This window comes from Anabrus simplex, chromosome 2 (assembly GCF_040414725.1).
Source record: "Anabrus simplex isolate iqAnaSimp1 chromosome 2, ASM4041472v1, whole genome shotgun sequence".
NCBI lineage: Eukaryota > Metazoa > Arthropoda > Insecta > Orthoptera > Tettigoniidae > Anabrus > Anabrus simplex.
In genome coordinates, this window is record NC_090266.1 from 175519679 (window position 1) to 175532468 (window position 12790).

General features: G+C 39.0%; 2 protein-coding genes across 2 annotated transcripts in view; one reads left to right on the forward strand and one right to left on the reverse strand.

Moving 5' to 3' along the window:
• Positions 1-12790, forward strand: part of LOC136863978 (uncharacterized) — a 64229-nt gene that overhangs the window by 27577 nt on the left and 23862 nt on the right. The window lies entirely within an intron of this gene.
• Positions 7614-12790, reverse strand: part of LOC136863977 (cytokine receptor) — a 648368-nt gene continuing 643191 nt past the window's right edge. The window contains exon 24 of the mRNA XM_067140447.2: positions 7614-10356. Coding sequence (XP_066996548.1) covers positions 9352-10356 — 1005 coding nt within the window. The 3' untranslated portion in view covers positions 7614-9351. The remainder of the gene's footprint in view (positions 10357-12790) is intronic.

Genomic DNA, 12790 nt, shown 5'->3' on the forward strand with positions numbered 1-12790 from the left:
TGAATAAGTTGTTTTCCATATATGCCCATCCTTACCAAAGAGTGTATCCACTTCACAGTGAGCAAAAAGATGTTCTAGAGGTTGAGAGGCTGAAGCCGAGATGTTTGAAGTAGTCTCATCTGTTATTCTCTTCCTAGTTCCTTTTTGAGATTTCCTTTTTGATGGCCACTCAATATGCTGAACTTCGACAGAAGCTTATAAATCTGGATCACAGTCAAGATTATCTTCAGAACCACCGTCACTGGGTGAATAGTTTGGATCATCATCAGAGTCTTTATGCTCAGATTCAGTTTCTAAACGTTTGTCTTCCCCGCTCTCATATTCATCCAGCTCGTCAAAAATATGGCAAATGAACTACTCCTATTTCACTCTTCTTTTATCCATCGTGTGCTAGAAAGCCACATGCATAATAACTATAAAGCAACCATCTGGAATGAACAACCTACCTGCATACCAGCAACATCAAATACATGTTACATACTAATAATACATAATTCATGTCTTGCCTTAACTTGATTGATTTTGACTGATGATGGTCTCTAGCAAGACGGAAACTAATTTCATCAAATATATGTAACTTTTATTTTTGCTAGTGGCTTCACATCACACTGACACAGATAGGTCTTATGGCGACGATGGGATAGGAAAGGCCTAGGAGTTGGAAGGAAGCGCCTGTGGCTTTAATTAAGGTACAGCCCCAGCACCTGCCTGGTATGAAAATGGGAAACCATGGAAAACCATCTTCAGGGCTGCTGACAGTGGGATTCAAACACACAAGCTCACAGCCGCGCACCCCTAACCGCACGGCCAACTCGCCCGGTAACTTTCTTTTAATGTTACAATAAATAGTATTGAATAGGTGGAAACCTTCAGCTTTTGTTTTTCGTTATATTGCTCTCCAATACGGAATAATATGAAATTCATTACCTATGAAATGAAACGGCGTATGGCTTTTAGTGCCAGGAGTGTCTGCGACTCTTGTACACTTGCATCATCATTGAACCGCTGTCCTCCTAGGTCTTGTTTGAGTGGTCCAAACAAATGGTAGTCGCAGGGCGATAAATCTGGTCTGTACAGAGAGTGTTCCAGAGGTGTCCAGTGAACTTCCTCCAGTTTTTCCTGCGTTAAAATGGCAGCATGCGGGCTTGCATTGTCATGGAGAAGAATGACGGTTTGGAAAAGAACAATTACATATTTTCAGGTTTAACTCGTAAGTTAAACTTTCATCTCCTTTCCATTCTCTCCCTCCTCCTCCTCATTCTCACTGCCATCACACCACCATCATTGTCGTCACCATCATCATCATCATTATCATCATCATCATCATAGGCAATTTCCAGCTGTTGGCCAGGTCTGCTTGAAACATAAACCTCTCCATCTCCTCTTGTCTTCCCACCACTTCTCCCTCGTCACTCTTGTCCCGTCCTCTTCTCTCTACATACTCTTCCACTCCTTTTATCCACCTGTCTCTTGGTCTTCCTTTTGGTCATTTTCCTGTCATCTCCATTTCGTGCATCCTCCTCGGTATCCCTTCCTATGTCATTCTCTCATGTGTCCATACCATCTATCCTGTTCTGTAATGGCTCTTCATTTACTATACCTCTAGCCTTCTCATTTCTTGTCTTATCCATTCTTGTCAATTCCTTCCTGCTTCTCAGAAATTTCATTTCACTTGCCTGTATCTTAGTCATGGCTCTCTGCCTCATTACCCAAGTTTCTGGTGCATACATCAGAACAGCTGTATAGTACATCCTGTATACCTTTTTTTAAAGTTAAAAACTTCATTATGTTCCATATTGAACTGAGATCACAATGTTAAAATTTGCTTGAAAGTTCCACCTTTTCAATACAATATGTGTTGTACAAGATTGTTATTTACAGCATATTTTATTTAAGGTACCGGTTTCGACACCTGTATATTGGTGTCATCATCAGCCTAAAATTGTAATCAAGCAAAAGAACATACTAAATTGTCTTTACAATGTACATAAATGACACAACACATGTTACAGGATTACATACTACAGTTAAAATAATATGAAATATGTGGCACTTGTTTTCTTTACAACGCGTTATAGCGTAATAGTCTTATATGGTTTTTATGCTATTAAGATCACTGGTAATGAAAACCAAGATGTGATTAAATATAGGTTAAAAGTCTGATGTACAAATTAAAATCTTGATGAATGTGTTAAAATCGTGTTCTTCTAGGGAACGTGAGGAAGAACAGTTGTTGTTGTTGTTAAGCAGGTTCTTCAAATTCTTTGTATTACTGGCACACTATGAGGTGGTGGGATTATACAAGTAGGCCTTAATTGTTTAGGCCACTGTTATTCCCAGTCCAATAGGGGTTGCAAAGCGTTGTGCAGCGTGCTTTGCAGCTTGTCGTGTTGTAGGTTGTAGGCCTACTTGTATAATCCCACCACCTCATAATGTGCTGGTAATACAAAGAATTTGAAGAACCTGCTTAACCCGCCATCGGTATTGTTGTTAGGTAGCTCCTAACAAAAATATTCCTTATTCAGAAAAGTTTTTTGATTTAAGACTCAAACTTTTCAAACACCAGGTATTCGCAAATGAGTATATGACTCACATGTTTTGCTTCGTTATGCAATGATTCATGCACACGTGTCACGTGGGGAAGTGCGTTGTATCTGGCGTGTTAGTCCGCGCCTCGCCACGATACCGTTCGTGTCACAGACAGTGTTAGGCGCATTCTAGCCTCGTTACCTTTGGCGTCATAGCTTTTGTGCATTCCATGCTGGTGTAATGTTTTAGTGAAAAGTGTCACAGTAATAATAATGTTATTTGTTTTACGTCCCACTAACTACTTTTTAAGGTCTTCGGAGACGCCGAGGTGCCGGAATTTAGTCCCGCAGGAGTTCTTTTACGTGCCAGTAAATCTACCGACACGGGGCTGTCGTATTTGAGCACCTTCAAATACCACTGGACTGAGTCAGGATCGAACCTGCCAAGTTGGGGTTAGAAGGTCAGCGCCTCAACCGTCTGAGCCACTCAGCCCGGCAAGTGTCACAGTGAAGTTATAATGGCTAATAGGCCTAGTGAATATGTTCTTTTGAGATGGATTGAAGAGGACGACGTATTTACTGATGTTGACGACCAAGACTTTGCTTCTGTTTAAGTGGTGCTCCTACTGAAAATTCCATGCATCAAACTGATACGGAGCAATCCAATAATTCGGAAAGTTATATTGATACAGAACTAACTGATACCCAATTTCTTCGGCCTATACCATCCACATCTTCAACAAAGTCACCTGGGATTTTTGCACCCGAAAGAACCACAGTGCAGCCCTCATGACAACGGAAAAACTTGAAATGTCTATCCACTACAGCCATAACGCAGCCTTTTGGACTTCAGTACATTGGAAAGGATAAATATACCAAATGGTACTGTATGTACACAAACAAATAAATAAGAAAGAAAAACTATAAGCCAAAATATAGTTAGTAAATTACCAGTTGTCAGAGGTAATGCAAAAAATTGTAAAACAGTTGTAGATTGTTGGAAAGTTTCTTTCCTAATGAAACAATCAGTGACATCGTTTCATTCACAAATATTCAGCTTTCTGAAATGGCCACTTCTTATAAAAATGGTGAAAAGGACTGTCTACAAACCAATGTTGATGAACTATTAGCCTTTTTGGTGTTTTATATATGTTGGGTGTGAAGTTTTTCAGGAGAGTCATGAGCGAAAGAAGATTTCACCAGTTGTACAGAGCTATTCGGTTTGATGACAAACGTACTCGGAATGCTCGTAGGATAATTGATAGCAACCTGGCCCCTATTAGAGAAATTTTTGATAGATTTGTCAGCAGTTTTATTTCAAGCTATACACCTGGGGAATACGTAACTATTGATGAAATGCTTGAAGGGTTTCGAGGAAGATGTAAATTCCGTCAGTATATTAGTAACAAACCAGACAAATACAGAATTAAAATCTATGTCGTGGTTGATGCCAGGACCTTTTTTACTGTAAATATGATAATTTATCCCGGTAAACAACCAGCTAGAAGCCCTTACGCTACAGACAATTCTGCATCCGCTGCTGTGAAGAGACTAAGACAATTACTATACATCTGTTCCACTTGCCAATGACCTTTTTACTCACCACAGAACAACAATAGTTGGCACAGTAAGAAAAAGCAAACCTCAATCGCCACCAGGTAGAGAACTGTTGGAAGTAGCATGTTTGGATTCGGCAAAGAACCTTATAGTACGCTACTAGTTTCATATGTTCCCAAGAAAAATAAAAATATTCTTATGCTGTCCACTTTACATAATTACAACTTTTCGAAAGGAGGAGTTGATGTTGTTGACAGGGATAAAAAAAGACTACAGCTTGAAGAGGATAAACAATAGATGGCTTCTGGTAGTCTTCTGTGGCTTTTTGTATCCGTCTACTATCAATGCCCAGATTATTTATCTCTCTAATACAGGAGATCAGATTCCGCGAAGAAAATACATCACAAACTTTCCCTGGAAATCGTAAAGCCACATCTGTTGAGACATGCTTTGGTCAATGTTCTGTCATTTGGTCTCAGAAATTCCAACGAAAATATCCTTGGCCAAGAACTTCCCGTCAGAAATGCGACAACAGCAGCCCCAAGTAATTATTGCTAAAAGTTATCACTTCTCTATTTTTATAAAAATCTAATTGAACACTTTATAAAACTTGTTTATAATCATTACCAAAAAACTAGGGTATTTATATTTTTTTAGACGTTCCCGAGCAGGAACCAAGGTGTGCCCACTGCCCAGTCCGAAAAAACTGATTTACGTGAGCTCACTCTAATGCGTACAGACGCTCAATATGCAAAGAGCACACTGGACTAACAAAAGTAGTATGCAGTGAATGTTTTCGGCAAGAAATTGAAAGAAATGAGTGAACAGGAAAATGATAGAAAAAAATGAGGTTTACAAATCATGATCAAATTTGTTTTGTACTGTAATATGCATTGTAATGCCAAGGTTTTTGTTCCTTTTCATAATATTTAGTAATAGTAATGCAGATTTATATAAATATAAAGGGCTAAAATAAAACCAGTCTGATGAAACAAAATTATAATTACCTTCTAAAAGAACAAAAACAATGTACGAGTCAAAATTGTAGAAGAAAATATTTAGGCAATAAACAGTTGTGGATATATACAAATATGTAAGTATATATATATATACCTAGATATATACTAAATAACCAAAGACTAGTATAATTTATTCAAACTGCCGAGAAGAGCCCATATAAGAACTAAATCATATACCAAGCTGATGTTAGGGAGCGCCTGTACACGCTACTTCTCGCGTGAGGGCAACGCTACCGATGGCGGGTTAACAACAACAACTGTTCTTCCTCACGTTCACTAGAAGAACACTATTTTAACACTTTCATCAAGATTTTAATTTGTACATCAGACTTTAACCTATATTTAATCACACCTTAGTTTTCATTACCAGCGATCTTAATAGCACAAAAACCATATAAGACTATTATGCCATAACATGTTGTAAAGAAAATAAGTGCCACATATTTCATATTATTTTAACTTTAGTATGTAATTCTGTAACATGTGTTGTGTCATTTATGTACATTGTAAAGGCAATTTAGTATGTTCTTTTGCTTGATTACAATTTTAGGCTGATGATGACACCGTATACAGGTGTCAAAACCGGTACCTCAAATAAAATTAGCTGTAAATAACAATCTTGTACAACACATATTGTATTGAAAAGGTGGAACTTTCAAGCAAATTTTAACATTGTGATCCTCTATACCACTCTTTTGCTTCTCTGAAGGACACCTTTGCTCCAAACCAGGCTTCCGACACTTTTCAGGAATGCTCCTACTTGCCTTCCATGCTCGATTATTTCATCATTTCTTCCACTTTCCTCTATGATACCTCCCAGGTACTTGAAACTCTCTACCTTCCTAAGCTATTCCCCTCCAAGCATTATCCCTTTTGTAGGTCTCTCCTTATTTCTAGTTGTGATCACTATCTCACTCTATTTGGCATTAAATTTCATTCCATATTGTTCCACCTCTTCTGCCCATGCATCTAACTGTTCCTGGATATCCTCTTCTGTTTCTCCCCAGACTAACAAGTCATCTGCAAACATCATCACTTTCATTTTTCTTTCTCCAATTTTTCTTGACACTTTTGTCATTAGCTCGTTCATTACTACAATGAAGAGCAAAGGTGACAGAGCACTTCCTTGTCTTAATCCACTTTTTTGCTCAAACCAGTCTGTTCTCTCTTCTACTTTCACACAACTGACACTCACATGGTACATTTCCCTCACTTTTTCTATTGTCTGCTTCTCGACACCTTTTTTTCTGTAAGGCTTCCCATACCTTGTTTCTGCACACACGATCATATGCTTCCTCAAAGTCCAAGAAGGTCATCAGTAGATCTTTACCCTACTCATAATGATGCTCTTGTAGTTATCTTAGGCTCATCAGTAATGGTTGAGGAAATGCATGTACTGTATACATCGCTGGTCATCAAACTGCAAAATCAGGACAGACTCACCTAATCGGTCCAACATGTGCATGCAAGGAAAATGACATGACCATCTGCAAAGCACATCTGCATATCACGTGCACCATTCAGACCTCTGGGAAGCAGTATTAGAAAGGATGAGAGAAAGCTATTGTTATAAATAGTGAAAGAGTATTCCCCTACTCTTTGTGAGCACAGATGGTTTAAGTGTGACCCGTCAAGAAATACTGCAGTCATATCTGCAAGCTTTGGACTTCCAATGTGAGAGAATTACAATATAATGAGACAGGAGATTTTTCTTGCAAGATATTGGCATTTATATTGGACGGAATGAGACCACAGTGGTGCAAAATATTGAACTGGCAGGTCAAGAAGGGATGAAATAACCAATGCCATAGATCACAATGACCCCATCAGATCCACAAACTAGACGATGGATAACTTGTGCTCATGGATATTACATATACAGGTTCATTGTACACACTCGCTGAATGATTTCGAAGTGTTGACTAACAGTCAGCTTCCAGACACACACTCAGTTCGACATCTACTGCAGCGTAAGGGCATTCTCTCAAGATGCCTATATTTCTGATCACACAACTTGCAGGCCTACAGTTGCAACAGTCCCAAAAAGTTTGCAAACGGAGGAAGGAATCGCTTGACGCCATCTTTACCAATAACTGCAGCAAATGTCTGTAGCACCATGTTGGCTGCGTGTCAGGAGGTAATACGGTGATGGACTGCACTGTGTAATAATAATGTTATTGGTTTTATGATGCAGTAATTACTCTTACAGTTTATGGAGATGCTGTGGTGCCAGAACATAGACCCTCAGGAGTTCTTTTATGTGCTGGTAAATCTATTGGCATGAGGCTGACATACTTGAGCACCTTTAAGTACCACTACACTGCACCAGAATCGTACCTGTGCAGCCAGCACTCAATCATATACCCAGCCTGGCTTTCAGAAGGAATTCTATAAAGTTAATAATATTCTACTGACCTTTCTGAGGAAGTATATATAATGAGCTGGTCCAAAATTTGCAACATTGTGAACTTTGTACCATAGGTAGGTATTAAAATAAACATTTAAAAGATTGATTTTATCTGAGAAATCCTCAGATAACTTTAATTTACATAAAATATACATACACATTCAGTAACATATTGGAAGATGTCTCATTCATTCAACAAACTCATATCCACTTTTTTGAACACTGGGCTCTGAAATGTTTTTCCAACACCAGAAAATATCTTTAAACATCATATCCACTTTAGATCTAGAACAGAATCAATATGTACATCAATAATCAATTAATTAAAATCATCACAATTATAACAAATATGACTAAATATTTGTACAGAAAGATACACAACAATGACACTTATAAACGTTCAGTTTTGTTTTTTCCACCAATTATTTGACATTTTCAAATGAAAGAACCTATGAACTTTTCTATTACGGAACATTTTAGATCTAGAATAGAATCAATATATACAATGATTCAATTAATTAAAATCATTACAATTATAACAAATATGGCTGAATATTTGTACAGAAAGATACACAACAATGACACTTATAAACGTTCAGTTTTGAATACTTTTTTTCCCACCAATTATTTGATTTATTCAAATGAAAGAACCTATGGACTTTTCTATTATGAAGCTAGGAGAGGAAGAATGTGAAGAATAAGAACAACAACAACAACAAAAATGTAAACCTTATTTCACTTCACTTCACATCACTTCACACTTCATTTCACTTGAGCTTCCTTTCTGGTAATAATTGCTGTTACTGAGGTTTCTTAGGAATTGTCAATGGCACATCATTTTAATGAACAATAATATTCACATTAATATGAAGAGTTCATATTGTAAGCCAATAATAGTAACATTCATGCAATAGCCAGCTAGCTGCTTTCTAGCAAAACACCTCTAGTGCATTGCATTATTTCAGGTACACTTAACACAGCTTACCACAATGAAAATACATTTAAAAAGGAAATTACATTCATGATAAACTGATACTGAGAAGCATAAAAGGAACATTATAATCCCTACTGGGAACTGAAAATTTAATACAGCCTGAACATTTCCACTATGTTTCCTTAATCCTTCTCATCGTTAATTTAAACAGTGAATGAACAACTCGATTACACAACATTTAGTAAATTTACAACAAACCATACATCTGCCAAATACATGAACAAAACTGCATGCACAATGAACAGCTATTTCATCACACTTACATAACACAACCAGATTATTTCAGAGATTGTTATTATTTGAAAAACTTGTAATGCTGGCAGGCTCCTACTACAGAAAAACAATAACAAAAAATCCAGGAAGGAAATTTAAGTTTAACTTTAGCCTTCTACTGATGAGATGGACTTTTAAGAGAACACATGGGGAGCCAGAATATTGTGTTTTAAACTTGCTGACTGGAGGTCAATGTTTACCAGCAGATCATCACCCAGCTGAAACGTATATTTTCTCTTGTGCCTGTTAAGTACAAACGCAATGAACAAACAGTTTCTTTGTTCTTGCAATGATCAAATTAACTAAATTTACATCAACAGGCACATATTTGACCTGAATGAAGACAACCTTCACAGATGAGCACTGCTCATTGTCTTGACAGAATAAGTACAGTTATTGAAGCATTTACTATGGTAAGAGATATTTTTCCTTTAACTTCAGAACAAAATAAATAACTCAGATAATCGCAGACCATATCAGATATTCATAAAATTCATTACCATGGTAATTGCATCCTAGCCACCTGTACCATGGTCTTAAAAATTTGTACGTCAATGAAATTAAGTCTATAGTTCACTCCGTGGGTGATTTCACATTTGTATCACTGCTGCTCACAGACACTAAAGAATAGGACTCATCTCTATGGTCTGAGAATACAGGAGAACCAAAAGGTTCGTTATCCCTCTTCTCGAAGTGCCTATGAGGAACATAGCCTCCAGTAGCTCCCGTTGTTCTGTGTCCAGGACTTCCCATACCGGCTGCATCAAGATCTACTGTTTCTGGTGGACTAGTCCCACCACTTGAAGGGTTAATAAAATCAGAACCTGGTTTTGAAACCATACGTTCTGCATTAGTAGTCCTTTCACCGACGTTAAGGGGACGGAGAGCAAAACGAGAGTATGAATCGGGGGTTCGAGCCTCTCCAACTGGTTCTAGATCAAGAATATCATCACCAGAATCCTCTACCTCAATCAAAAGAGGGGGAGATGCAATGCTTTTTTTCGATAAAGCATCATCCAGCTCGCCTGCCATAACATAGCTTTTACCACTTGGACTTTGTTTTGGTGATCCAAGCGGGCTTGACCAAGGTAGATTGTGAGAAACATATCCATGTGGCTGAAGCTGAGTCACCGACATGGGCTGCTGTACTAGGGAGTTCGAACCTGAGGGAGGTGAATCTGTAGAACTGGAGAGCATCACATAGCCTTTCACTGGTAGTACCTGGGTTTGCTCTTGTGATGATGAAAGGGTTCTTTGAGCTGGCAAGGGTTCCAGACCTACTTTACAGTACAGTCCCTCCCCACCACTTCTAACTCCCACTTCTTCACTGCTCGGCATACTTATGTAACCGGTCGATGGCCAGGCTCCAAGGCAGCTGTATGTACCACCAGACCCACCTGTGCTCAAACCATCCAAATCGGTCAAATTGGGTGTGCTGCGTGCAACTGAATCAGCTCCTTTAGTCATCTTAACATATTGATCTCCAACTTGACGCAAGACACTCACATTACGCTGCCTTAGTGACACTCTTTCCCAAGGAGATGGGTCTTCAAACACACCACCAGGTGAAGATGGACGCTGAAATAAAAAACAAAGCACTCAATTCAATTTGATTCATTCTCATTTGAAACAATGCATTTTCAATATATATCACATTACTACTGTTTTCTGATATAAAAAATGACAGTGAATAATTTCATGAGAGTGTAGGAGTGAACACAAAAAGAGAAATTTCCATCATTTAAGCAATGTATTCATAGATTTAAATATTATTTACACTTCAGGCAGAGGCTACGAAGAGGGAACACTGGAATGAAAGGAGGCGCGCAAGATGAATAACAGGAAGATATTTCATATTTTGGACTTCTACTTGTATATAATACAGATGCAGAGATGCCAACCTACAAAGTGGTTGTCCACATTGGCAGTGTCTGCTACAGATAAAGGAAGGTTGTGTTGAGCCAAGAAATGTGAAAAATAATATTCAGCCTGTGCAACACTATTATCGTCACTTTTTGTAGTGTCTTGCATTGCCCTTCGATGCATCCACACACTTAATTTTTTTTTTTTTAGATTTCACATGGCATGGGTAACCCCATTAACTTGTCCCCCTCCATAGCGTAGCGGTTAGTGTTATTAGCTGCCGCCCTGGGGGGCCCGAGTTCGATTCCCTGTACTGCCAGAAATTTAAGAATGGCAGGAGGGCTGGTATGTGTTTGAAATGGTACATGCAGCTCCCCTCCATTGGAGGTGTGACTGAAAAGAGCTGCACCACCTCGGGATGAGGACACGAGTTTACTTTGACCCGCTCCATGGCTAAGTGGTTAGCGTGTTGGCCTTTGGTCCAGAAGGTCCCGGGTTTGATTCCCATCCGAGTTGGGGATTTTAACCTTCATTGGTTAATTCCAATGGCTCGGGGGCTGGTGTTTGTGCTGTCCCCAACATCCCTGCAACTAACACACCACACATAACACTATCCTCCAACACAATAACATGCAGTTACCTACACATGACAGATGGCGCCCACCCACATCGGAGGGTCTGCCATACAAGGGTTTCACTTGGCTAGAAATAGCCACACAAAATAATAATAATAATAAGAAGAAGAATAAAATTAATATAATTAATATTATTAGATGCCACAATGAAAAAATTAAGAAGGATATTCTCATAGTTATGGGAGACTTCAACGCAAAGGTTGGCTCAAAAAATGAAGGATTGGAGCACATCATTGGTATACACGGTCTTGGCGAGATGAATGAAAATGGGGAATATTATTATTATTATTATTATTATTATTATTATTATTATTATTACCCCACCAACCTGGGCCCAATGTTTGGGAAGCCAGGCTCTGTCTGTCACAAGTCAGGACAAAGGAGGAGAGGAGTAACACCTCTTTAAAAAAACCTTGGTCCAGCTGACCTGGCTGGTAGTCCCACATAAGGGTCCCTTGCCAGGGTTACGGTGAAGACCTCAACGGCAGTGAAGTCGGAGAAGGGACTTCGGAACAGTGGAACTGGCAGAAGGGGAAACCCTCCCATTCTGGATAAACAGAACAGGAACTATTGCCTTACAGTGGAAGTGGAAACTTCAAAGGCTAATGGAAGAAAACCCCAACAGAAAATTTTGTTGGTGCCTCAGGCTTAAGATGGCAGCCCTGTCAAGGCACTCAGAAGCAGTGGGTTAATAACTCGCTCTTCTTAAATAATCTGATTACAAAAACTGAAGCAAAATTACAAAACCAGACGGATAACCTGATGATGACCTTTGGCATGAAGAGGATAACAAAAATTGGTTTCTGGAATGGAATGGGATGACCTTGAGGGAGAAAAGTAGACTGAAACAAGTGACATAGGAAATGAAGAAATACGGGCTGGACATTCTGTGAGAGTGAGGTGAGGTGGCCAGGATTTGGCGAGATACAGACAACAGATGGAATTACATTTCTATATTCTGGTGGTGAGGATGAAGAGCACAGGGATGGAGTGGGGTTGCTGCTCAGTAGAAATGCAATGAGAAGTCTTATGGAGTGGAAGCCGATTTCTAGTAGGCTACTGACTGCTAGGTTCAAGACCAAGATCAGGAATGTAACCATTATCCAATGCTATGCAACTACAGAACAATTGGAGTTGGAAAGTTGCAAGATGCCACAATGAAAAAAATTAAGAAGGATATTCTCATAGTTATGGGAGACTTCAACGCAAAGGTTGGCTCAAAAAATGAAGGATTGGAGCACATCATTGGTATACACGGTCTTGGCGAGATGAATGAAAATGGGGAAAAGTTTACGGAATATTGCGCCAGCCAATACATGGTGATAGGTGTCACAAGGTCACATGGTTGTCTCCTGATCAAGTCAAGGAAAACCAAACTGATCACACTGTGGTGAGCAGGAGGTTCAGAAGTAGGTTGGAAGATGTTAGGAACAAGACAGGAGTGGACATTGGCAGTGACCATCATCTTGTTGTCGCCAACTTCTGTATAAAGATCGTGGCATTCCACCAAAAGT